The 26,198-nt window shown below is 35.9% G+C and overlaps 1 protein-coding gene across 6 annotated transcripts in view; it reads right to left on the bottom strand.

Moving 5' to 3' along the window:
- Positions 1–25,517, bottom strand: part of LOC148953486 (putative methyltransferase DDB_G0268948) — a 55,217-nt gene extending 29,700 nt beyond the window's left edge. Inside the window, exon 1 of one of the 6 annotated variants that reach the window (XM_089088560.1) lies at positions 25,424–25,517. Coding sequence is in view for 1 of the 6 variants with exons in the window: in XM_089088563.1 (XP_088944689.1) it covers positions 6,020–6,022 (3 nt within the window). In the remaining 5 variants the exon portion in view is untranslated. Of the gene's footprint in view, positions 1–6,019; positions 6,257–25,423 lie in introns of those variants that run through there. The other 5 variants (XM_089088559.1, XM_089088563.1, XM_089088558.1 and 2 more) reach the window with 5 other exon arrangements.
- Between the last annotated feature and the right edge of the window lie 681 nt (positions 25,518–26,198).

The following is a 26,198-nucleotide window of genomic DNA, read 5'->3' as shown; positions in this document are numbered from 1 at the left end:
CTCAAATACCAAGTCATTTCTTTAAATATCATCCAAGACTATTTTATTGTGTCTCAACAGCTAAGCTACTTTTTCATGACATACATTTGGCATCAAATGAGACTATTTTGGATGTAATGAATGGACTTTTGTACCACCTAACCTTATATTTAGGTCTTATATTTTAGTCTTATATTTTAATCTTGTCTTCTTTTTTCTGTGCTTGGCTAAAGTGTGCTTTAGCCAAGCACTCTCCTAAAGTGTGCTTGGCTAAAGCCATTAGTGCATAAATAAATGAAGTTATTTAACAGCATTGTTAAATCCTGAAAAGGGTAGTTAGAGTTACCAAAAAGTGAGCAATGCTTTACTATTTTGTAAGATATTAAGTAGAAATTATACATTAATACAAAACATAAAAATACACTCTGCACTCAAAGTCATAATATAAGACCAACATAAGAACTGGCTGGCACTGTGGCCTACAGATTGTGTCCAAAACAGGAACAACAAATAAAAAATATATCCATGAACTATCTGTCTGCAGGTCAAATACCTTTTTTTCTTTCTTTATAGTCATTAGAGAAATCAGAATTTTTGTAATTTTTTAATGTCTAGGACTAATGACTTTTGTTGCTTTTGAGTGTTGATTTTCTTTTCTTTTCTTTGTTTGAATTGTAGGCTACTCAATCATTTTCCTTTTTGCATGATGGGTTTCAAATAAATACATACATCAGAATAACTGGAAATATTAAACAAATTAAGTTTATTTAAGCTAATTTAAGTTTTGACAGTAATTTTATTTATATGTATGTATGCTTTCTCCAAGATCTTTTGGTTAGGGCAGAAAATGCTATACTGTGTGAAAACAACAAGGAATTTACTGCCCTGCCTTGCTAACATCTTCCAAGGCTTAAAAAAAAAAGATTCACAAGTTACAGGCATGATACAATGTTGTTTCCCATCAAGCTCTACCCAGAGGTGTCAACTAAACCTGTTATGCAAACTTATGGATGCTTTTTATTTTCAAAGTTGGATAATGAATCTGGCATACATAGTACCTTGATAATCAATGTCTATCAACTAAATCACCATCATGTTCAGTGACAATATAACTAACTACTTAATATAAGCTTTTCTCCAAATTTAGTGAAATATCCAATCAAACCAGCCTTGGTCCTTTCTGAAATAAGCTGTTTACCTCTCAAAAGCCTATTATCTGGGACAAAAATGACACATCGGACATAGCGTTTTTAATCAAAAAGATTTTAAGGAATTAAACTTTGGTTTTATCTCCAATTGGCCATGGCTTGATGGCAACTTGATTTTAATTCAGAATAGGATAAAGTGAAATTGAGCAATATATGAATATTTTTCTCACAATTTAGAAATGTTGCATGCACATGTAAGTGGTACCAACCCATACTATTTGTCTGTTGTTTCCACTTTTAACATGCAGCACCAGGAGACTGAGCTTTGCTCTGTGAAGGGAATTTTAGAGATAAAAATGATAATAAGTGTAACCCCCATCTGAAAATGTATAGCCTACCCTCAAACCCTGATTTATATAAGAAATAACTCTTTCTTCAATAAGAAAAAGATTGCTGCAACAACGCTGCAATGTCTGCAACAACTGATTGCTAATATTCTTAGTAAAAATCAAGTACCAGTACTTAATTTTATGTTTGTATAGGCTAATATGTACACACATGAGAAGTCAAGTTGGTTAATGCTAATGAAATAAAACAAAATATGATGAAAATATAATAGTTTGGACACAAATTTGGGCTATATATTTGCACATTAGGGGGCTGGGGGGTTAAGCATAGCATATATTAAATATATAACCTAGGTAATTTTTTCCCCCTAACCCCCACCCCAAAAAAAAGTAAAATTCTACTTTAGTTACTTCTGGCTATCTTGGACAGGGGTTGGGTTAGGAAAATGAAACTTTCAGGGATGGATGTACATGCTAAGGTAGCCTATGTCCCGGGAAGGTACTTTGAAGTACTTACCTCCACTCCCCCCATCTATATAATGGTAAATTACTGCACATTATTAGTTGTTTTAACTCATATTTCATCCTATATTACTACCATAATTATATATCACTGCTTACCTTACACAACTTCAGCTTTTAACCTTGTTCATTAAAATATATTCCAAAATCCTATTTAAATCCTAAACCATTTAATTTCCTATCTTTGCTGACTATTGTTATGGTATAATAAAACCAGGTTTGTTGTGATGTCACAACTTTGCTTATCAGAAACCCTTACCCTTGAGGGTAGCAGGCACATGCCAAACACCTCTGTGTTGACAAGACCATTTAAACTGTATTAATTAGGGAAAGGATTTGACAAGAGAGACCAGTAAAAATAGCCTAATCGTTTTTAGAGGACAAATTATGTCATGGGAAGATGTTTTTGAAATCCCTCTTCCACCCAAACTCAAAATTTTCTAAAATTCTACTGTAGAAGCTTTTAAAGTATTTCTAAAGTACTAAAAGATAGAGTACTAAAGACATCAGAATCAACTTCAGAGGAGACGTTACATCATGGGAAGAGGTTTTTAAAATTCCTCTTCCCCCCAAAACTCAAAATTTTCAAAAATTCTACTTTAGAATCTTTTAAAATATTTCTAAAGAACTAAAATATAGAGTGCTAAAAACATCAGAATCGACTTCAGAGGACACGTTATATCACGGGAAGAGGTTATTTAAATCCCCCTTCCTCCCAAACTCAAAATTGTCCAAAATTCTACTTTAGAAGCTTTTAAAATATATCTAAAGCACTAATAGATAGTGCTACAGAATCGACTTCAGAGGACAATTTGTGTTATGGGACTATGTTTTTGAAATCCCCCTTCCCCCCAAACTCAAAATTTTCCAAAATTCTACTTTAGAAGCTTTTTAAATATTTCTAAATCGCTAAGACATAGACTGCTAAAAACAGCAGAATCGACTTCAGAGGACAATTTGTGTCATGGGAAGATGTTTTTGAAATCCTCCTTCCCCCTAAACTCAAAATTTTCCAAAATTCTACTTTAGAAGCTTTTTAAATATTTCTAAAGCACTAATGGATAGAGCGCTACAAATATCAGAATCGACTTCAGAGGACAAATTATGTTATGGGAAAATGTTTTTGAAATCCCTACAAACATCAGAATCGACTTTAGAAGACAATTTGTGTCATGGGAAGATGTTTTTGAAATCCCCCTTCCCCCCAAACTCAAAATTTTCTAAAATTCTACTTTAGGAGCTTTTTAAATATTTCTAAAGCGTTAAGACATAGAGTGCTAAAAACATCACAATTGACTTCAGAGGACACGTTATATCACGGGAAGAGGTTTTTAAAATCCCCCTCCCCCCAAACAAAAATACCCCGTGGAAAATAAGGCTTTTCAAATGTCAAATTATCAACCAGATTCTTGAGCATGAAGGGGGAATGGAATGAACGTTATGGGGAACTTCAAAATCATCTTCCCATTACATAATTTTTCTCTGAAGTCGATTCTGATATTTGTAGCGCTCTATCTATTAGTGCTTTAGAAATATTTGAAAAGCTCATAAAGTAGAATTTTGGAAAATTTTGAGTTTGGGGGGAAGGGGGATTTCAAAAACATCTTCCCATGACATAAATTGTCCTCTAAAGTCGATTCTGATATTTGTAGCGCTCTATGTTTTAGCACTAAAACATCTTCATTCAAAAACATCTTCCCATAATATAATTTGTCCTCTACATCTTCCCATGACATAAATTGTCCTCTAAAGTTGATTCTGATGTTTGTAACGCTCTATGTCTTAGCGCTTTAGAAATATTTAAACAAGTTTCTAAAGTAACAATTTTGGAAAATTTTGAGTTTGGGGGGAAGGGGGATTTCAAAAAGATCTTCCCATGACATAAATTGTCCTCTAAAGTCGATTCTTATGTTTGTAGCGCTCTATGTTTTAGCGCTTTAGAAATATTTAAAAATGCTTCTAAAATAAAATTTTGGAAATTTTTGAGTTAGGGGGGAAGGGGGATTCCAAAAACATCTTCACGTAACATAATTTGTCCTCTGAAGTCGATTCTGATATTTTTAGTGCTCTTTCTATTAGTGCTTTAGAAATATTTAAAAGGCTTCTAAAGTAGAATTTTAGAAAGTTTTGAGTTTGGGGGGAAGGGGGGTTTTAAAAATCTCTTCCCGTGATATAATGTGTCCTCTGAAGTTGATTCTAATGTTTTTAGCACTCTATCTATTATTGCTTTAGAAATATTTAAAAAGCTTCTAAAGTATAATTTTGGAAAATTTTGAGTTTGGGGGGAAGGGGGATTTCAATAACATATTCCCATGACATAAATTGTCCTCTGAAGTCGATTATGCTGTTTGTAGAGTTCTATGTCTTAGCGCTTTAGAAATATTTAAAAAAGCTTCTGAAGTAGAATTTTGGAAAATTTTGAGTTTGGGGGGAAGGGGGATTTCAAAAACATATTCCCATAACATAATTTGTCCTCTGAAGTCGATTCTGTAGCACTCTATCTATTAGTGCTTTAGATATATTTAAAAAGCTTCTAAAGTAGAATTTTGGAAAATTTTGAGTTTGGGAGGAAGATGGATTTCAATAACCTCTTCCCATGATATAATGTGTCCTCTGAAGTCGATTCTGATGTTTTTAGCACTCTATATATTAATGCTTTAGAAATATTTAAAAAGCTTCTAAAGTAGAATTTTGGAAAATTTTGAGTTTGGGGGGAAGGGGGATTCCAAAAACATCTTCCTGTAACATAATTTGTCCTCTGAAGTCGATTCTAATGTTTTTAGCACTCTATCTATTAGTGCTTTAGAAATATTTAAAAAGCTTCTAAAGTAGAATTTTGGAAAATTTTGATTTTGGGGGGAAGAGGGATTTCAAAAACATCTTCCCACGACACAAATTGTCCTCTAAAGTAGATTCTGCTGTTTGTAGCGGTCTATGTCTTAGTGCTTTAGAAATATTTAAAAAAGCTTCTAAAGTAGAATTTTGGAAAATTTTGAGTTTGGGGGGAAGGGGGATTCCAAAAACATCTTCCCATAACACAATTTGTCCTCTGAAGTTGAGTCTGGTTTTTGTAGCACTCTATCTATTAGTGCTTTAGATATATTTAAAAAGCTTCTAAAGTAGAATTTTGGACAATTTTGAGTTTGGGGGGAAGGGGGATTTCAATAACCTCTTCCTGTGATATAACGTGTCCTCTGAAGTCAATTCTGATGTTTTTAGCACTCTATCTATTAGTGCTTTAGAAATATTTTAAAAGCTTCTAAAGTAGATTTTTGGAAAATTTTGAGTTTGGGGGGAAGGGGGATTTTAAAAACCTCTTCCTGTGATAAAACTTCTCCTCTGAAGTTGATTCTGATGTTTTTAGCACTCTATCTCTTAGTACTTTAGAAATACTTTAAAAGCTTCTAAAGTAGAATTTTAGAAAATTTTGAGTTTGGGTGGAAGAGGGATTTCAAAAACATCTTCCCATGACATAATTTGGCCTCTAAAAACAATTAGGTTATTTTTACTGGTCTCTCTTGTCAAATCCTTTCCCTAATTAATGCAGTTTAAATGGTCTTATCAACACAGAGGTGTTTGGCATGTGCCTGCTACCCTCAAGGGTAAGGGTTTCTGATAAGCAAAGTTGTGACATCACAACAAACCTGGTTTTATTATACCATAAGAATAGTCAGCAAGGATAGGAAATTAAATGGTTTAGGATTTAAAGAGGATTTTGGAATATATTTTAATGAACAAGGTTAAAAGCTGAAGTTGTCTAAGGTAAACAGTGATTTATAATTATGGTAGTAATATATGATGAAATATGAGTTTAAACAACTAGTAATGTGCAGTAATTTATCATTATATAGAGGGGGGAGGAGTGGAGGTAAGTACTTCAAAGTACCTTCCCGGGACATACCTTAGCATGTAGATCCATCCCGGAAAGTTTCATTTTCCTAACCCAACCCCTTTCCAAGATAGCCAAAAGTAACTAAAGTAGAATTTTACAAAAGTTTAAATATTGTAAGTGCAATGACAAACCATGCTTTGCCATCCGATTCTCTATTCAATGATACATGTTTGACTAGTTTCCTTTAACATCTATCTTACGTGTGTACCAGATGGGCTAATTGACAAGTAGGCCTACTTGTTTTTATGCAGAAAGTGAAATATTCTCCAAAAATCTGTAATTAGTCTAAGTTAACAAGTTTTCTTATCATATTCAGAAGTGAAGTTTCATTAGGGGTCTCATAGAAGGGTCATGATTCTACCGTGTTAATAACAAATTCGGCAGGGTTGCCACTCAGCCGGTTTTTTTGGTGCCACTTTGGATGGTAAAATAGTGTCAATTTTGTATAAAAGGTGTCATTTTCCAAAAATTTGCCACTCTCGACGCTTCGTGTCGCTCGCGCTCATATTAACAAGCTTTTTAAATTGGAAATATTGGTCTATCCCTTTGGGACAGTGCTTCCACTTTGTTCCTACTAGATTTCTGATCCGTCTTTTTGAAAATCCTGAAAATTCCTACACCCGACCATAGAAAATCCGACTATTGTTCCGACACTGTGGTAGTCCGAAATCTGACAAATGTCCGACTCGAACCGAAAAATCTGACAAAAGTCCGATTTCGAGAATGAAGCTTCTCATTTTCTACATTATTTATAGACCTTTAGAACCGCTCAAAATGGTTTCTTAAACGTCTTCGTCTGCAAATGATTTTGGCAATTTGAGCTTGCTGTTGTGTTAGGCTGAAAAGGATGCAGTGAGTCGCCTTTTAGTTCCCCGAACTAATCCCACTACTCCCGCTTTCATCCTTTTGGCCCTTCTTTTAGCACGCAGCTGCGCTAGAAATTCCTTGTGCTGACGAGGCAGCTATTTGCGGTTCAGACGTCGTGGACCATTAGCCAAAACGCTATGTTTTCAAAACACCGTCAACCGCTTCAAGAAGAAAATGAAGCTGCACCGAATTCGGAATTTCGATTTATTGTTGCCAGCAACAGCAAGCTTATAAGAAAATCGAAATATATTTTCTTGTGATTATTATCTATTCTAATCAGCAGTTGTACCCAACCAATTCTGCTCAAGACATCCTCAGGGCTATACTGTGGTGTTTATCTTCCTCCATAGTATAATGCAGACGGTTTGATATAATATATTTTCCCTTCTTGTTTTAGTTTTATTTCTGTGTTTAAAGCTTTTTCCAATAGGAGATGTGTAGATGTACTCCAAAAAAAAAAATCCCCCCAGGTCCCGAATCGATCTCCAGTGAGAATCTAATATTTAAATATATTCGTTCCGGCTAGTTAAATTCCCTCCATCATATCTCTAAGGATATCTCATACATGGAAACTAGATCGATGGTAAATGTAGGGGCTAATGTAACCATAGATGATATTGGGTTTCAAGAGGCCCTCTCTAGAAGTTCTAAAAAAAGGAAAAAAATCTCCCCAATTAAAAGCATTTCCCCTCTCCCTGCCCAAGATCCTCCCTCCAAAACTTACGAATTTACCTTAAAATTAATCCCACCACTCCCTTTGAAATAAAAATGATCTCTGCAATAGGAGTTGCAATTTTTTAAATTGCTAAAATCAATGTTCTCTCTTAACATTAACCGTGATGGATCTCTGCTAATAGCTGTAGAAGATCAGACATCAGCAGATACAATAATTAACCTTAAATCCCTTCTGAATAACCCAATTATTGCATCTAATTGGAACCCAAAACAATCACCAACAAAAATAGTAATTTATAATGTTCCCCCAGAGATATCTAGTCAGGAGTTAAAAGAAGGCCTTTCAGATAGGGCTGGAAACACAATCCCAGTTGAGGATGTTACCCAACTTGGAAAACCCAACTCTAATGGCCTAAAAACTAGTAGATCCTTCTTATTCACACTGAAGGATAAAATTGATATCCCACAAAAATTATTCCTATTTGGGCAAATCAAACCCCACAAGGAATACAAACCTAAGCCTATTCAGTGTCAGAAGTGTTTCAAACTGGGACACACAACAAACAAATGCAATGAAATTCTCCAAGAGTGTAGTAATTGTAAATCTGTCCATCCTAAAGAGCTGACAACTTGCAACAACACTCAGCCTACATGCATCAATTGCAAAGGCCCACTTGAATCTACAAATAAATCATTATGCCCTGCATACAAGAAAAGAGCTCTAACACTCCAAATATCAACAGAGAAGGCCATCTCATACCCCTTTGCAGCAATGGAAGCAAATGCTGCCCAACAATACCAAATAAAGCCTGTAATGAAACCAACCAAAACCCCCAAGGCAATTGCCCCCAATGCATCCAGCACCCCATATAAAACACCATCCTCTAAGCCCCCTAGCTCAAATCCCTCTCAGAAGGAATCACCAAGCCAACAAGCTTCCTTGTCCAGTGAGATGAGGCCAGCCTGGCCCTCCCTCCCAAGAAGAAACATACCAGAAACACAACCAGGAATCAATCCCTTAACCAACAAACAGGATGCACAACCAAAAATGCAATCCCCAAATTTATGCTTATTCATTCTAAACTGTAATGCAGTTCAGGCCATGAACATACATCCACTACAGAAAACAAAAATTATTGCAGAATTGGCAAAAATCTACATCCCAGATGATATGCTCATTCAAGCAAAAAAAGATCTTGCTTTACTGTTAACAAAGCTGAACATTGATACACAGTCACATGAAGAATAAATCAACAACACAACATTTATCAATACTCCAATGGAATGTAAGATCACTAACAGAAAATAAGCTAAGTGAACTAATATCATTTATGAATAATAATTCAATTAATATTGCTTGCCCCCAGGAAACTCATTTAACCCAAAATCAATAAATTAAGTCTCTGGGATATACTATCCTGAGAAAGGATAGATCTTCAGAGAGAAAAGGAGGTGGTGTAGCTTTATTAGTTAATAATAATATAAAATTTTGTGGCATCAATTTTCCAGATTTTGAAAATGATGTTGATGTAATTGGTATAAGTGTTTGGCTGAATAATTTAAAAACCTACATAATAAGCTTTTATAACCCTAATGGCCAAACTACAGATGCCAAGGATTTCTTTAATTATATAAATAATTCTAATATGTTAAAAAATATCATTATTTGTGGTGATTTCAATGCCCACAGCCTTTTGTGGGGGAATAAACCAGCAAATAAAGCTGGTAAATTTATTGAGCATATGACTTCAAATAATAATGAATTAGTTGTTGCTACCCCTCCAAACCTGAATACCTATTTCAACCCCAAAAGTGGCAATTTCTCCACAATTGACCTACAAATTGTGTCTTTAAATTTTTTGAACAAAATTTACATAAATAAAATTGATAGTCTATGTACAGACCACTTCGCTATAGTTTGCTCCCTAAATGAACCTGCTGAAACTTCATCTCATACATCCAAATATATCAACACTAAAGTAAATTGGTCTATTTTCCAAAATAAGCTAAATGATGAAATTACAAGTTTCACCCAAAGTTCATGGATTTCTAACACAACAGTTGACACACATGCTGAAGCGTTGACTTCTTTACTAATAAATACAGCTAATAATGCTACCACCAGGACAAAACCTAAGAAAACATTTCCTAAACAAATTCCTAAAGTATGGTGGACAAATGAGTGCCTAAATAAATGGAGGATAAAAAAGGCAGCTAGGACAGAATTCATAAAAAAACCAACACCTACTACATATTTAAAAAAATTACAAGCAGAATCTAATCTAAAAAGGACTATAATAGATGCTAAATATAAATACTGGAATAATTTTGCAAATAATCTCTCCAGAGAAACAAATGAGCCAATTATACATAAAGTCATAAGCCACATATGTGGGGAAAAGACTTCTCCCAACCCACTCCTGTATGAGCTTATACATAATAATACCCATTATGACAATGATAATGAAAAGGCTAACCTATTTGTAACTCTTTTTGTTAATAAGCTAACATCAAATAATCAAAGCAATCTGTCCACAAGTCCTATGAACCCTAGTTACCAACCACGCCCAGGATCCGAGTACATAACTAATCCATTTTCAATCCAGGAATTGAATAATGCAATACATCATATTAGGTCCAAAACTAGCAGTAGCTATGACAATATACACCCTACATGGATAAAGAATCTCACACCTTCATACAAACAAGAACTTCTAAATTGTTATAATCACGCTTGGGCATCTTCTAGGTTCCCCAATATATGGAAATGTTCGTCCCTCCTACCAATCCTAAAGAAAAATAAACCAAAAGATAATCCTGAGTCTTATAGGCCCATAATGATTACACCTGTGATGGGGAAAATAATGGAGAAAATTATTTATCACAGACTCCTCTGGTTTGTTGAGAAAAATAACTTGATCCCACACGCTCAAACTGGATTCAGGAAATACCACTCCTCAACAGATGCTTTCATTTTACTAACAAATGCAATAAATGAATCTTTCTCAAAAAATAATATCCTAGTGGCAGCTTTCCTAGATTTTGAAGGAGCTTATGACAATGTGAACCACCAAATCCTTTTAAATAAACTTGCAAACCTTGGAGTACCTCCTAAGCTAGTATCCTTTATTAAATCCTTCATAGAAGTGCAAAGTTTCATTGTTTGTGTTGGTTCAGCCTCTTCACCCCAAAAGACAATTTCCAAAGGCCTACCTCAGGGAGCAGTCCTCAGTTGCCTCCTTTTTGCCCTATATCTCTGGGACATGAACCCACCCCACACGAATCTACAATATGCTGATGATCTGGTGCTATGGTCATCTGGCAACACCTTTCAGATAGCACAGTCAAATTTGAAAAAGTCTTTTTTCCAGTTTGAAAAATTCTCTCAACATTCAGATTTACCCATTGCAACCACCAAGTCAAAAATAATCCAATTTCACCAGAAGCGAAACCATGTTAATGCAAAACTAACTCTAAATAAAACAACTATTCCAGAAGATAATAATATTAATTACCTAGGTCTCATGCTTGACCAAAAACTTAATTTCCACCTCCACATTTCAAACACAATAAAAAAATGTTATAGAAAAGCAAATATACTAAAAAGACTTCTTTCCACACCCTGGGGTTGTAAGGAGAAAACCTTACTCCAGTTTTATAAATCACATATAAGACCCCATATTGATTATGGGCTCATTGTCTATGGTGCATGTGCAAAGACCCAGATGCAAAAAATCGAAACAACACAAAATGATATAATACGTCTCATATTTGGTCTTAGGAAACCCACAAGCACCAAGTTTCTGCTTATGGAGAGTGGATTAACAACAATAAGGGAGAGACGTAGCTTTCTCTTGATAAAACATCTTACAAAAATTGAATCAAATAGCTCACACACATTACATAACTGGTTAAGAAATCCAGCCATGTATAGAGGTATTGCAGATGAGTATGCCAATATTCAAAAGAAGATCCCTGTACCAGCAAAGTCTATTGCACCTACTTTCCCCCAATCCCCTCCATGGAATTGGTCATTTCCCATAATAAATACTGAATTTTCAAAATGGAATTAAGATTTAACCCCCATTGCTTTTGTCCAGAAAAAATTTGCAGAACTTAATACAATTAACTATAAAAATCACTTCCAAATATTTGTTGATGGGTCAAAAATGGATGAGAAAGTTGCAAGTGGTGTTTTCCTTCCTCACCTGAAAATTGCAATGGGAGAGAGATTATTTAATAATTTATCTATAATGTCTGCTGAGTTAAATGCCATAATCATGGCATTAGAACACCTTAAGCAAAACCAACATTTGATTAAAAATTCGAATAATATTATCATCTATTCCGACTCTTTATCAAGCCTTGAGTTGCTGGCCTCAGCTCCTCAATATAAGTTGGACATTGACACTTATCATTGTCTCAGTATTATTGATAATCTTGCTTCAAGTGGCATAAAAACTTACTTTCAGTACATTCCTAGCCACTCTGGCATAAGTGGTAATCATCAGGTTGATGAAATAGCAAAAAATGCTATAAATATTGACCAGCCAAGTGGGAGACCAATCCCAATTAGAGATATTTACCGATGGAGGCTATCAGATATTAATTTTAATAAGATTAATCCTATCCTTTCCCCCTTTCTCAATAAGTATCTTTCTAAAATTTATCATAGAATTCGTTCTGGAACAAATGGACTAAATTTCCTTGCATTCTCATATAAGCTTTCTAATTCAAGTGGTTCAATTCCCCTGTCTCCTCTTTGCAGGCATTGTAATATGAATAATGAAACAATTGACCATTGCCTATTTGAATGTAATATGCTGACGTCTGCACAACATACCTTGCTTTGTAAACTATTAAAATACTTCAAACACCACAAAATCCCACTATCAGCCAAGAGCCTAGCCAACTATACCTGCACACAGAGCATAGAAATCGACATCTATCATCTTATATTTGAACTCCTAGAGTCAAAAGATCTGCTGAAAGATATCTGAATATATTTAATAAATATGAGGCAATCAAGCCAGTAGCTCTGTAGCCCACAGAGTGAAGCAAAAGGAAAAGGGCTAAATAGTTATACTGAAAAGCCCGCCTGCTGTTAAATAGAAGAAGAAGAAGATTTATTGAGCATATGACTTCAAATAATAATGAATTAGTTGTTGCTACCCCTCCAAACCTGAATACTTATTTCAACCCCAAAAGTGGCAATTTCTCCACAATTGACCTACAAATTGTGTCTTTAAATTTTTTGAACAAAATTTACATAAATAAAATTGATACTCTATGTACAGACCACTTTGCTATAGTTTGCTCCCTAAATGAACCTGCTGAAACTTTATCTCATACATCCAAATATATCAACACTAAAGCAAATTGGTCTATTTTCCAAAATAAGCTAAATGATGAAATTACAAGTTTCACCCAAAGTTCATGCATTTCTAAGACAACAGTTGACACACATGCTGAAGCATTGACTTTTTTATAAATAAATGCAGCTAATCATGCTATCCCCTAGACAACACCTAAGAAAACATTCCCTAAACAAATTCCTAAAGCATGGTGGACAAATGAGTGCCTAAATAAATGGAGGATAAAAAAGGCAGCTAGGACAGAATTCATTAAAAAGCCAACACCTACTACATATTTTAAAAAATTACAAGCAGAATCTAATCTAAAAAGGACTATAATAGATGCTAAATATAAATACTGGAATAATTTTGCAAATAATCTCTCCAGAGAAACAAATGAGCCAATTATACATAAAGTCATAAGCCACATATGTGGGAAAAAGACTTCTCCCAACCCACTCCTGTATGAGCTTATACATAATAATACCCATTATGACAATGATAATGAAAAGGCTAACCTATTTGCAACTCTTTTTGTTAATAAGCTAACATCAAATTATCAAAGCAAGCTGTCCACAATTCCTATGAACCCTAGTTACCAACCACGCCCAGGATCCGAGTACATAACTAATCTATTTTCAATCCAGGAATTGAATAATGCAATACATCATATTAGGTCCAAAACTAGCAGTAGCTATGACAATATACACCCTACATGGATAAAGAATCTCGCACCTTCATACAAACAAGAACTGCTAAATTGTTATAATCACGCTTGGGCATCTTCTAGGTTCCCCAACATATGGAAATGTTTGTCCCTCCTACCAATCCTAAACAAAAATAAACCAAAAGATAACCCTGAGTCTTATAGGACCATAATGATTACTCCTGTGATGGGGAAAATAATGGAGAAAATTATTTATCACAGTCTCCTCTGGTTTGTTGAGAAAAATAACATGATCCCACACACTCAAACTGGATTCAGGAAATACCACTCCTCAACAGATGCTTTCATTTTGCTAACAAATGCAATAAATGAATCTTTCTCAAAAAATAATATCCTAGTGGCAGCTTTCCTAGATTTTGAAGGAGCTTATGACAATGTGAACCACCAAATCCTTTTAAATAAACTTGCAAACCTTGGAGTACCTCCTAAGCTAGTATCCTTTATTAAATCCTTCATAGAAGTGCGAAGTTTCATTGTTTGTGTTGGTTCAGCCTCTTCACCCCAAAAGACAAGATCCAACGGCCTACCTCAGGGAGCAGTCCTCAGTTGCCTCCTTTTTGCCCTATATCTCTGGGACATGAACCTACCCCACACTAATCTACAATATGCTGATGATCTGGTGCTATGATCATCTGGCAACACCTTTCAGATAGCACAGTCAAATCTGCAAAAGTCACTTTTCCAGTATGACAATTTCGCTCAACATTCAGATTTACCCATTGCACCCACCAAGACAAAAATAATCCAATTTCACCGGAAGCGAAACCATGTTAATGCAAAACTAACTCTAAATAAAACAACTATTCCAGAAGATAATAATATTAATTACCTAGGTCTCATGCTTGACCAAAAACTTGATTTCCACCTCCACATTTCAAACACAATAAAAAAATGTTATAGAAAAGCAAATATACTAAAAAGACTTCTTTCCACACCCTGGGGTTGTAAGGAGAAAACCTTACTCCAGTTTTATAAATCACATATAAGACCCCATATTGACTATGGGCTCATTGTCTATGGTGCATGTGCAAAGACCCAGATGCAAAAAATTGAAACAACACAAAATGATATAATACGTCTCATATTTGGTCTGGTCTTAGGAAACCCACAAGCACCAAGTTTCTGCTTATGGAGAGTGGATTAACAACAATAAGGGAGAGACGTAGCTTTCTCTTGATAAAACATCTTACAAAAATTTAATCAAATAGCTCACACACATTACATAATTGGTTAAGAAATCCAGCCATGTATAGAGGTATTGCAGATGAGTATGCCAATACTCAAAAGAAGTTCCCTGTACCAGCAAAGTCTATTGCACCTACTTTCCCCCAATCCCCTCCATGGAATTGGTCATTTCCCATAATAAATACTGAATTTTCAAAATTGAATAAAGATTTAACCCCCATTGCTTTTGTCCAGAAAAAAGTTGCAGAACTTAACACAATTACTTATAAAAATCACTTCCAAATATTTGTTGATGGGTCAAAAATGGATGAGAAGGTTGCAAGTGGTGTTTTCCTTCCTCACCTGAAAATTGCAATGGGCGAGAGATTATTTAATAATTTATCAACAATGTCTGCTGAGTTAAATGCCATAATCATGGCATTAGAACACCTTAAGCAAAACCAACCTTTGATTGAAAATTCGAATAATATTATCATCTATTCCGACTCTTTATCAAGCCTTGAGTTGCTGGCCTCAGCTCCTCATTGTAAATTGGACATTGACACTTATCATTGTCTCAGTATTATTGATAATCTTGCTTCAAGTGGCATAAAAACTTACTTTCAGTACATTCCTAGCCACTCTGGCATAAGTGGTAATCATCAGGTTGATGAAATAGCAAAAAATGCTATAAATATTGACCAGCCAAGTGGGAGACCAATCCTAATTAGAGATATTTACCGATGGAGGCTTTCAGATATTAATTTTAATAAGATTAATCCTGTTCTTTCCCCCTTTCCCAATAAGTATCTTTCTAAAATTTATCATAGAATTCGTTCTGGAACAAATGGACTAAATTTCCTTGCATTCTCATATAAGCTTTCTAATTCAAGTGGCTCAATTCCCCTGTCCCCTCTTCGCAGGCATTGTAATATGAATAATGAAACAATTGACCATTGCCTATTTGAATGTAATATGCTGACGTCTGCACAACATACCTTGCTTTGTAAACTATTAAAATACTTCAAACACCACAAAATCTCACTATCAGCCAAGAGCCTAGCCAACTATACCTGCACACAGAGCATAGAAATCGACATCTATCATCTTATATTTGAACTCCTAGAGTCAACAGATCTGCTGAAAGATATCTGAATATATCTAATAAATATGAGGCAATCAAGCCAGTAGCTCTGTAGCCCACATAGTGAAGCAAAAGGAAAAGGGCTAAATAGTTTTACTGAAGAGCCCGCCTGCTGTTAAATAGAAGAAGAAGACGAAAAACCGAGATTGTGAACCAAAATCCCTCTTCTGGGCGTAAAAAAAGCCTGTTTATTTTGATTTCCATACTATTTTACCTTCTGCTTTGCCTATTTTTCCATCGGATCAAATGGCCAAGAGCAACTTCTACTTCTTCTTGGGCTGCTGTGTGGCGATCTTGACCACGTTTTAGACAGTGTCATACCTTATGGGCCTAATGGTCCAGTCCAGTACAGGCTCTCTACGAAGGTGACGAACGCGGTGACGATTTCAAAAATGCTTAGCTACTCATGAGTATTCATTTATTGGAAAACTGGTATAAAAAATCAGACAATTAATGTAAACAAGCGTGGCAGTCTTTGGCCATAGTTTTGCATTATAAAAAGAAGAAAAAAAAACAAAACAAAAAACGCTGTAGATGTTGCTTTGTAGATTGCACAAGTCCATAGGACTATGCCCAAACGAGCGATGTAAGCCTGATTGTAGAAGTATAAGAAAATGTATCTGTTTTCTGCTCTCAAGATCAGCCCGGCGATTTTCGCCGTGTACGAGACATCCAAAATAGTGGAAAAGTAATGCAAAACTGGGCTTTCGATTTCTGTTTTCTTTTAGGAGAGAAACTTGCAGCTTAAACATTCATTTAAACTCAATACCCTCTTACGTCGTTCATCTGCACCTAACTTAAACTAAAGCTACAGTTCCACTCGACTGAACGTACTCGTCTGCCGTCGCGTTTGCTCTAACGCACTTGAGTCGTTTTAAGAGGGGAGCAACGACCTCTAAGTCTCGGGACACAAGTTTCTTTCCTTTCATGCCAGACTTGGCCTGCATGATAGAGGTAAGGGTAACACTTTTGAGCAAATTCCTATTATCTGTTTTCACGTCTTTCAACGTAGAAAAGAACCGCTCAACAACTGCGTTCGAAAACGGCAAGGTCAAAAGATACTGCAAAACCCCAACTATGTTGGGGAATCTCTGCGTACCATTTGGAGTTTTCAAAGAAGCCACATGGAGCCAGAAATCGCAGACGTCTGTCACATCTGGAAGATCAAAGATCAGTAGACTCCGCCATTCTTCTATAATTTTTGGTGCAACCCACGATGGTGCCTTACACTGCTGAAGGCTCTTTTGGAGAAAAGTGACAGCACTGATATCTAAAGCTTTCACAGGGTCAAGTATTTCGCACAATGTAAACAGTTCATCTTCAAATGAAAATCGCTGCTTGATTTGCTTCACCGCCTCTACATACAACTTCTGAGCACATTCATAGATTACTTTCACTTCACGCTCATCTGCTTTTTTATTCGGGTCTGATTGCAAGGTCTGAAGAAACTCGTGAGCTGCAGCTCCCAAGTACACATTTTCCACTGCAATGTATTCAATTGCGTTGCCAGGGTCAAGATTCAAAGGCGAGGTTGATCTGACGTAGATGGTCTTCATGACCTTCATGGCCAGTTTTCTCAAGAGTATCTCTAATTATAATTTTATTTTTTTGAACAAAGGTTTTTCACTTTGGAAAAGAAGATTGAAATCTGTAAACAGCTCCAGTACATAGAGCTGGAACTCAAGCTGAATCCGAAGCAGTGGATTCTTTAGGGCTTGCCATGCCCAGTCGTTTGCGTGAGTGGGATCTTAAGCTACAGCTAACTGAAAGTAGCTAGAAAGTGCATACCAATTCTGCAATAGTCACTGAACGCACATCCGAAGTGATAGCCAACGTGTCTGACCTGGGGCAAGCACATTCAGAACTGGGGTGTCAGTAAATAGCTGATGTAGTTCAAACTCAGAGCGCCTTTTGGCACTCATGTTGAAGTGATTGTATACAGTCCGATGTAGATCTTCCAGTTGCTTTGGCAATTGTTTGCAAGCATAAGAAGCCACCAAATGAATGGAATGGCTGCTGCACTTGACACAGCATCACACATGGGAATTTTTCTTTGATTCTGCTGACAACAAAGTTCTCACACCCGAACATAGCATTGCAAGTGTCTGCACAGAGCCCAACCCAGTTCTCCGTAGGTATCTTTTTATCTTCAAAAACTTTGCATAGCAGATTGAAAATAGTTTTCGCCTTCCTGTCGGAGCACTCAACCATATCTAGAAATTCGAGTTCTACTTCAAAATTCTTATTGCAGAACAAAACTGCACTTGCAAGTTGTTTTTTTACTGCCACATCAGTTGTTTCATCAATACTGATAGAAAAATGTGTCAATCTCAAATGGTCACACAGTACTTCATTGTAGTTCGGTCCTAATGCCTGTCTTATCACATTTGTCACATTTTGCTTGCCCAGCCTAATTTTTTCAACAACAGCCTTGTGTGGCAAACTTTTCAGAAAAGGTACAAGAGTTTCTTCAAATGATAAAGGCAGATTGTTTTCGACAATGAAAGCAGCCAACTTGGCCTTTAGGCTTTCTTCTTCGTTTTTGTCTGTGATAAGGACATGATCAATCCTTGTAGTGAGCTTTCTTGGAGCCTCTAATTTCCTTGCACTTTCACTGTGCTTTGCACTCTTTGCATGTTTTCGGATTTTGGATTTATCACAACACAAGGACTGACTGCAGTGTGAACAGAGAGCCTTTTCATCAGATGACTTGTTTTTTGCAAGCCACCCTTTAAATTCAGGGACGTTCAGCCAGCTGTGTCTGAATTTGGCTTTTTTCGTCTTAGCCTTCTTTCTTGGGAAGGATTTTTTCTTCTCCTTTTCTTTTCCGCCTTTCTTCTCCACTAAGATATTCAATGTCAGTTTCAGAAGATGACGAGCTGTCCGACATGATGGTACTTCCTGCAAGCAGACTTGATAAGTAAAACGTAATAAGTGTATTACAGCAAAGGATCTATAAAGTATGCTTAACTTCAAAAAGAAAGAAATTCACTGTATCTTTACTGTTGAAAGCTGGTATTCTTAAATTAGAATTTCATTTTAACAGAGATATTAGCAAAAAATGAACCTGTGAAGCACATTGAATAATTGTGTAGATGATATTGAATTAATCTTGTAGATGATAGGTTTGCTGTTTTCAATACAGTTTGACTGAATAATTGTAGCTTTCTTAATCTCAATATTAAAAAATAGAAAAGAAAAACGAATGTGAATTAAATAGCCTATGACGCTTTTTGATATATTAGAACAAAACTAATCTATAACACAGGCTCCACCAACCTGAAAAAGCCAGCATAAATCTACTGTACGATAGTGAGAGTAGCTTCAAAGGAAATTGAAACCCTCTTGACCTTTTAAACCTTCCTTGTAGGATACCCTAGCTATTGTCAGTCAGGAACTCTACTCTTTTGAGACTATTGCGCAATAGAGCCAACGTTGCCTGATAAGTGGATATGCTACTAGTTAGTGATAGTGAACGCCTAAAATGATACACAGTCCCGAGAGAGATAATTTCCACCTGGTAGACGATCTACCGTTTTTTCTCCTACGCGGAAGTTAGCTGTGCTTGAGAATAATTTTACTTTGGGCGTTACTGACAAGAGACAGATTATCTCATTAGAGGAAGTTTCCTGGGTTGGGTGATGATCGCAAAATAGTAGAGTTCCTGACCGGTTAGCTATAGCCTACTGCTCAGAGAAACTCTTTTTTTTCTCCTTCCATACCCCAGTTCCAGACAAATGCAGCCCATGCAGGGTACATGTAGGCTACATATAGGCTATCCTGCTTGATGCAGAATCCATTTATTCTGTCCTGAGTGGCCATAGTGCTGATCAGGATAGCTACGATGGTCCAAGTGTGCTTTGCAGATCAGTTCTGGACAAATTCTGGGTAATTTCTCTGTTAGAATTAAACTTGACTTCGAGAAGATTGCCAGAATTACCAGTCTTTTACCGATCTACATACCTAGACCCAGACTCAACTTGCATTCTTCTTTTGAGTAGGCTATTTTGAGATTTTAAAACATTCTGAACCTGTGAAGCACATGGTGTCACTAAACCATGTTGGCCTAGCTCTCCTGTAGGCTACTATGTTGGCAATAGACTTTCTAATCTTATACTGCCATTGGAAAAAAGTCTCACCTTAATCTTCCTCAGATATTGGAATTAACTGAAATATCAGAGCAGATTAAAGCACACCCTGTGCAAATTTTCCAAAATTGGGCCTTGCCAAAATTTTGCCACTAACACTAATGACTTTCTGAAAATCCCTAACAGAATTGGCCTTCTAATTTTACTAGTTTGAAAATCCTTTTTTATTGGAGTTGGAGACTCCAGTAGTCTACAAAATACACAAATCTGAAAAATATCCGTTTTTTACTGAAAATCCGACAACATTCCGAAGTCCGACACGATGTTTTTTTGTCCGACAAGAGGGCCGAAAATCCGACAATGTCGGAAAAATCCGACAAAGTGGAAGCACTGCTTTGGGATCACCCCCACGTGGTTTCCCGCTTCTTTAAATTCTCCAACATGAAGTGTCGGATCTAATGCCATCTATCAACTATAAAAAAGAAATTTTGATTTTACTTAGTCCGTGCTGATTCCCGGCTTTGCGCAGCACTTCCGCTCTTGTCAACTTTCCAGCCCCCCTCCTAAAAACCCGCTAAAACACAAATGGTGTTTACTGTATAAAATGGAAACTCGTCCCACAGAGTACTTTCTTCTCTTGTTTTTCTGAACAGTCTTTGTTCATAGCGTGAAAAAGGAACGGAAAAAGAAAAGAGGAAAACCTTTAGTTTTTTTTTCTTTTGAGAAAACGGAAAAAAAGCGACAGAATTACTCGTCTACTTTGAGGGTTTTTCATCCAGTTTTTCCATAAAATGGACTATCTGGATTATTGCAGTGCATTCAGGTGCTTGAAACTTATCTTTTCTCCGAAAATGCTGAAGAGAATGGCACGAACATAAATCGTAGCTATTGATGACCTTACGATAAACACAACCAGTAATGGTTCAGACACTAACTCTTTCAAATAATTCATTTTGCAAAAACTAGTGGAAAAACAATAAGACAGCTATATCATCTAATTTGTTTATCACAACCTGAATAGAATAAGTTTCACGAGAACTCTCGCCACTCCCTTTAAATTTTTCTTTACGATGTCTCCAGGGACTAGGGCATAGAAACAGTCAACTAGTATTTTAAGTATCAATACGAAAGCACCTTTATAATAAAAAAAGAGCATTTAGAGTATTAGCGTAAAAGCACATTTACAATCAAAAATTAGTGGGAATGAAATAATTAAAATGAGGAAGTGCGTCCAAATTCAACTTATGTAATGATGTAACATAAATTTAAGTAAGAAAACAAAAGTAAAATTAGATTGTGATTTTGCTAATGATTGCATAGGATTTAAGATGACGGAAGTTTTGGTATCAATGTTTTTTTAGTATGATGGTTATGTATGAATATTCATTTGTCCATTGCCAAGAGTTCAAAGAAAAAATATGAAAATATGAACAGAAATGTTAGAGCGCATTTTTGCGTCACTCCAGTCACTAAAGAGGTCACTAGATATTCTTGTGTGACACCAGTGAGCTCAGTGGATGTTTTTGCGTTGCTGAGTCGTTGTGTGATGTCACCACTGAGCTTTTCAGTGACTGGGCTTCAAGAGCTCCAGTCACGAAAATCGATGAAAAGACGCGTAAATTTAAGCAGTCACTGGCCTAGTGACTGGTTAACATAGTAACAGCTATTAACATAGTGGCGCAAAAATACACTCTTAGCTTTTCTTGCTCTTTTTTTCTTTGAATTGTAGTCAACCCTCAACTAATAAAACATAAAAATTGAATTCGGACCCACTCAAGAATTGCAAACTGCTTGACTGACTTATTGTCTATGAGCCTACAAATTATTGCAACAACACAAAATAGTTGAACTAGACAACTGAAAAAAATTGAAGGCTTCTCCACCACATTGCAGTTAAGTGTCTGTCCCTGTCCTCTTCATTGCCAAGTATTTCGTACCGAAGATCACTGGGTGATCTTCGCTTATCAGTGATAAGAATAAGAATATAAAAATTTCTCACATACAGATAGAGACAAACACGTTTACGTTTTTCACCGGATAGAAAGATTCTTGCATCCAATAATTGCCGCGCGTGGAGTTAAGATAAGAATCTTAACTGACGGAAAAAGGATATCGATGCATATCTACATTGACAGTTTTCCTTCCGGTTTTTTGTCTGAAAATATTCTTTTTTTGTAAAATAGTGCTACTTAGCAAAAAAAGTGCCACTTTTGCTAAAAAGTGTCCTAATAGTGTCAGGTGTCCCAAAAAGTGCTCTTTTAAGAAAAAAGTGTCAAAAGTGACACTAAAGTGTCACCGGTGGCAACCCTAGTGCGGTGTTGTAGCAAAGTGCTAGTGGAATTAAAGCAGTAATGCAATATATGCGATTGAGTCACCTTTAGGATTATACTGAAAGTTTCCAGTAAGATTCTGGAAAATCTTGGTAAATAAAAAAAAACTCTTTATGTGTGATGTTTTTTTTTGGTCCAGTTATGCCACACTGGCCTGGAAGAACTTATTAAATCTGAGAGAAAAAAAATACTAAATCGAATCCGTTTTTATCACAGCATCGATTTTTACTATAAAAGGATATTCAACAGCAATACATTTTTTCCTTTTTTTTTCTCTGTCTTTTCTCTTTTCTTTCGTTTCCTTCAAATAAACCTACTGCTGTCGCTTGTGAGAGTTGTGAGTCGATTTTTTTTTAAATAAAACTATAGATGTCGCTGCCAGGACTGACAAAATCAATACATTAGACTTACGAGAAGTGGAGTATTTCCTTTGAAAAAGTGTGGAGCTACTTCTGATTGGTTGAGGGTAGGAGTGGGCTTGCGCAGTGCAGAAGCAATATCCACTTCGAAGGGTTTCTTTTTTATGACTCCTTCATAAGTCTGTTACTAGATTATTTTCGCTCCATGGGGGTCGGTCACGACAGTCAGAGAATGAGAAACAACAGCTTGCTGCGAATTTTCACCGGTCGGTAAACTACTGTTCCTATTGTTCAAATCACTTCTCGCAGACTTGACCTAGTCAGACAACAATTGTCCGTTTGCGCCTGCAAGAAGTGAATTCAAAAGGGCAATAGTTGTCTCATTTTTAAAAGCAAAAAAGTAATCACAGAATTCTACAAAGCAGCAAACGTAAATTAGAATTCACATATGTCACAGGAACGCCCGAAGGTCTATCACCAGCTCTATTTTGCTACGCAGGAGATGCATAGTAAGTGAATTTATCTCTAGTGTCCAAAAGACTAAACCTTAACAGACTTAAAAGATACTCTTGTGAGCAAATCACATCATGTTTTGACACGAACTTAGCAAGAACTGAATACTTTTGGACAAGCCCACCAATAATGTTTAGAATTTAGCACCTCAGATTGAAATTATGACTGGCTGTTGGCACTTCAATCTTGTGGACTAAACTGAATCTTGGCTGGACAGTTATTTGGAAATTTCAGACTGTAGCAGGTGTGGCCACCAGCAGAACACACAGAACATACTAGCTGTGTATACGTTTGAATGATAAAATACATGATTGGTAGAGCCTCATCAACTATAAATAGCAAATGATTTACAATTTATTACAATTAGAACAACCTTGTGATACTTAAAGCATCGGTGGGAAAGAAGAGAAATTCCTGAAAAGGTAGATGTTCGTAACCAATACGCACTGATTCTTTTAAGAAAAAGTCAAGGTCCCTACGAGTCTCAAACTGAACTTTAAAGGTGCGGGAAGCAACACACTGGATTATCTTTGTACTTTTGGGGATTAGTCGCCGAACGTCAGAAAAGTCTAAGGATTGGGGGACTTCATTAACGACGGCTGCGAAGACTGGTTCTTTCATAAAAGCATTTTTAGATGGCTGAACAGTTTTCACAGTCTCAACGATTTTGTTAGCCGCTGATTTGGAGCGCACAACAATTTTCCACTCGTTATTCGATCGCTTAGCAATTGTAATGTCATTTGAAGCTTTTTTGTATATGCGGTCAATAAACTTCTACGGTAATGTGGATCAATGATTTTTTTGGGACAATTTTTTAGCACTAGAGCATACGATAGCTTAACGCTTTACAAATTGTAGGTAGCAGAGGTTGATGCATGGTAGACTTTTTCAGTATTCGAAGATTTCACATTTAAGAGCTCGTGAGTCGTGACGTCACTAAATCCATCTATCTTTCGGGAAATCTCGTTTACTTTTGATAGTGTAGCAGAAACAGCATCACCGATGACTGGAGTTTTACAGGGACTGAAAATAACAAAGAACATATAATTTTCTTCTCTTTGGCGGCTGATACGAAGAACTTACCCATGTCAATAGTATTTTCGTCGTCTTTGACATAACTGATGACTTGGCCTTGTGTATTAAGTTCACAAAAAAGAAGTTTCCTTGCTGATAAAAATCGGATCATGCACAAAATAATTCACAGACGAGGTTGCAATGCATTTTATTGTCACATCCTCGGATAGTGATCGCGCAAGAAAATTTAGTAGAGAATTAAAAAAATCTTTTTCGCTCATGCTTATCTATTAGTATTTAGGCGTAATCCAAGAATCATGGCCATCTGAAAAAGAAAAATGATATCGGAGGGTAATCGAATGGTATTGAAAAGGTAGTAGGCTAAATTTCAGAAGGTTGAAATGCCAGTAAGTGAGAGAATCGTAGGATTCTGTTATCTACTCTCCACAGTTTAAGGGAGACACCACTCCCGGCAGGTACGACGACACTTGCTACAGAAAACTTCCCCTCTTCTGGCTGCTAAGTTGTACAGTTGGCAAAAATATTTCATCAGTCAAAATAATTCGATAATTGTTATCATAGGATTATCTATCATTTATTGAAATGTTGAGTAATAATTTTATTCAGGTCATGAACTATAATCCTTTGCAAATTATTGCGAAATCTAACTAGCTTCCCAGGGATTAGAATCTACTGAAAAATCTTACTTTTTTGACAATTAATAATATCAAATTCTAGACATATCCAATTAAGCGTTTTGATTCCCCGTACCACACTTGCTTAATGGTAAATTTTAGGTAAAAAAAAAAAAAACAACACTCAAATGGTATCCATTTCTTATATATTTGCTTACCTCTGAAAAATTGCCATTGGCCAAGCCTAAGCCAAAATATAAGAATATAGAAATAAATATTATTCCCCTAATTCCTTAGATGAGATCCCTGCTCTGGCCCACCATCTAAATAATGTGGTTTGGAGGTATTACATAAAAGAAAAATCTCTGTAACAAATATAAAAGCCAGAGAGTGCGTATTTCTACCAGCCAGGAAAAACTAATTTAAACATGAACTTTTTAACTGCTGTCATTTTGCAAACCCAGAGCCTCACAAAATATGTCTGGTAGGGTTGCCCCCCCTCTGCTACATATATTGTTGCTAGCTTTGTTAATCTCATTCTGGAACCTAATTAATATTTCATTTAACCTTTGAATCTTTCAAGAATTTTTGGTCTAATGCTATAATTTATCTTTAAGCTAACAAGTTCGATAAGTGAAGGAGACATAAAAGAAAGAAAAATGGACCGTCAAAGTATCGAAATAGCTATCCGTAAGTTCTGTCCTAAAATTGGAAGTGAGAAAGATGAACTGAGACGAAGACAAACTATTTCAAGTTCACAGCACCGTTTACTACTATACATTAGTTTCATAAAAGACAGAACTTCATGCTGTTTAATTAGCCATCCTTTCTACTACAATTTCGATAAAACCTTATCTTGATTGTTTACTAATCATAAGTGACAGTACAAATTATACGCAAGAAAAATAAATTTTCAGATGATATTAAATCAAAACTGTAATTCAGATACAATCTAATAATATCAAATAGTAAATCAAATCTGTCCAGCAGTTATGAAATCTGTCATTATTTCAGATATAAGGTTAAAACTGAGTGCTGAGCACTCAGTTTTAACCTTAGAGGTTGACCTCAGTTTTAACCTTAGAGGTTATCAACCAAGAGGTTGATAAGCTTTTCACTCAAATTCTTTCATCAAATGTCTGTCCCAAGGAGCTATAGAAAGATTGACTAGCCAAAATGCTGACATGGCAAGTAATTTTCTATCGTATCTCATTGTACAAAATCAAAAGACATGGGGCTGGCTGTTTTTGAATTTTATTTTCCTTTATTTTCTTTTTCTTGTTTTTAGTCTATCATAAGAAGCCTAGATTAGATAAATAGCAAGATCACAATATGTTTCTAATGGTATTTTAAGGAAACTTTGGGATGATTCTATACAACTGCTTTGGTTCCTACCTGCTGTAACAGAAATCCTGGCAAAACCGAGTGAGAGAGAAATAA

The sequence above is a fragment of the Artemia sp. Qi Xiang Cuo genome, chromosome 4 (assembly GCF_049724085.1).
Source record: "Artemia sp. Qi Xiang Cuo chromosome 4, ASM4972408v1, whole genome shotgun sequence".
Taxonomy (NCBI): domain Eukaryota; kingdom Metazoa; phylum Arthropoda; class Branchiopoda; order Anostraca; family Artemiidae; genus Artemia; species Artemia sp. Qi Xiang Cuo.
This window is presented reverse-complemented; position numbering and strand designations above follow the sequence as displayed.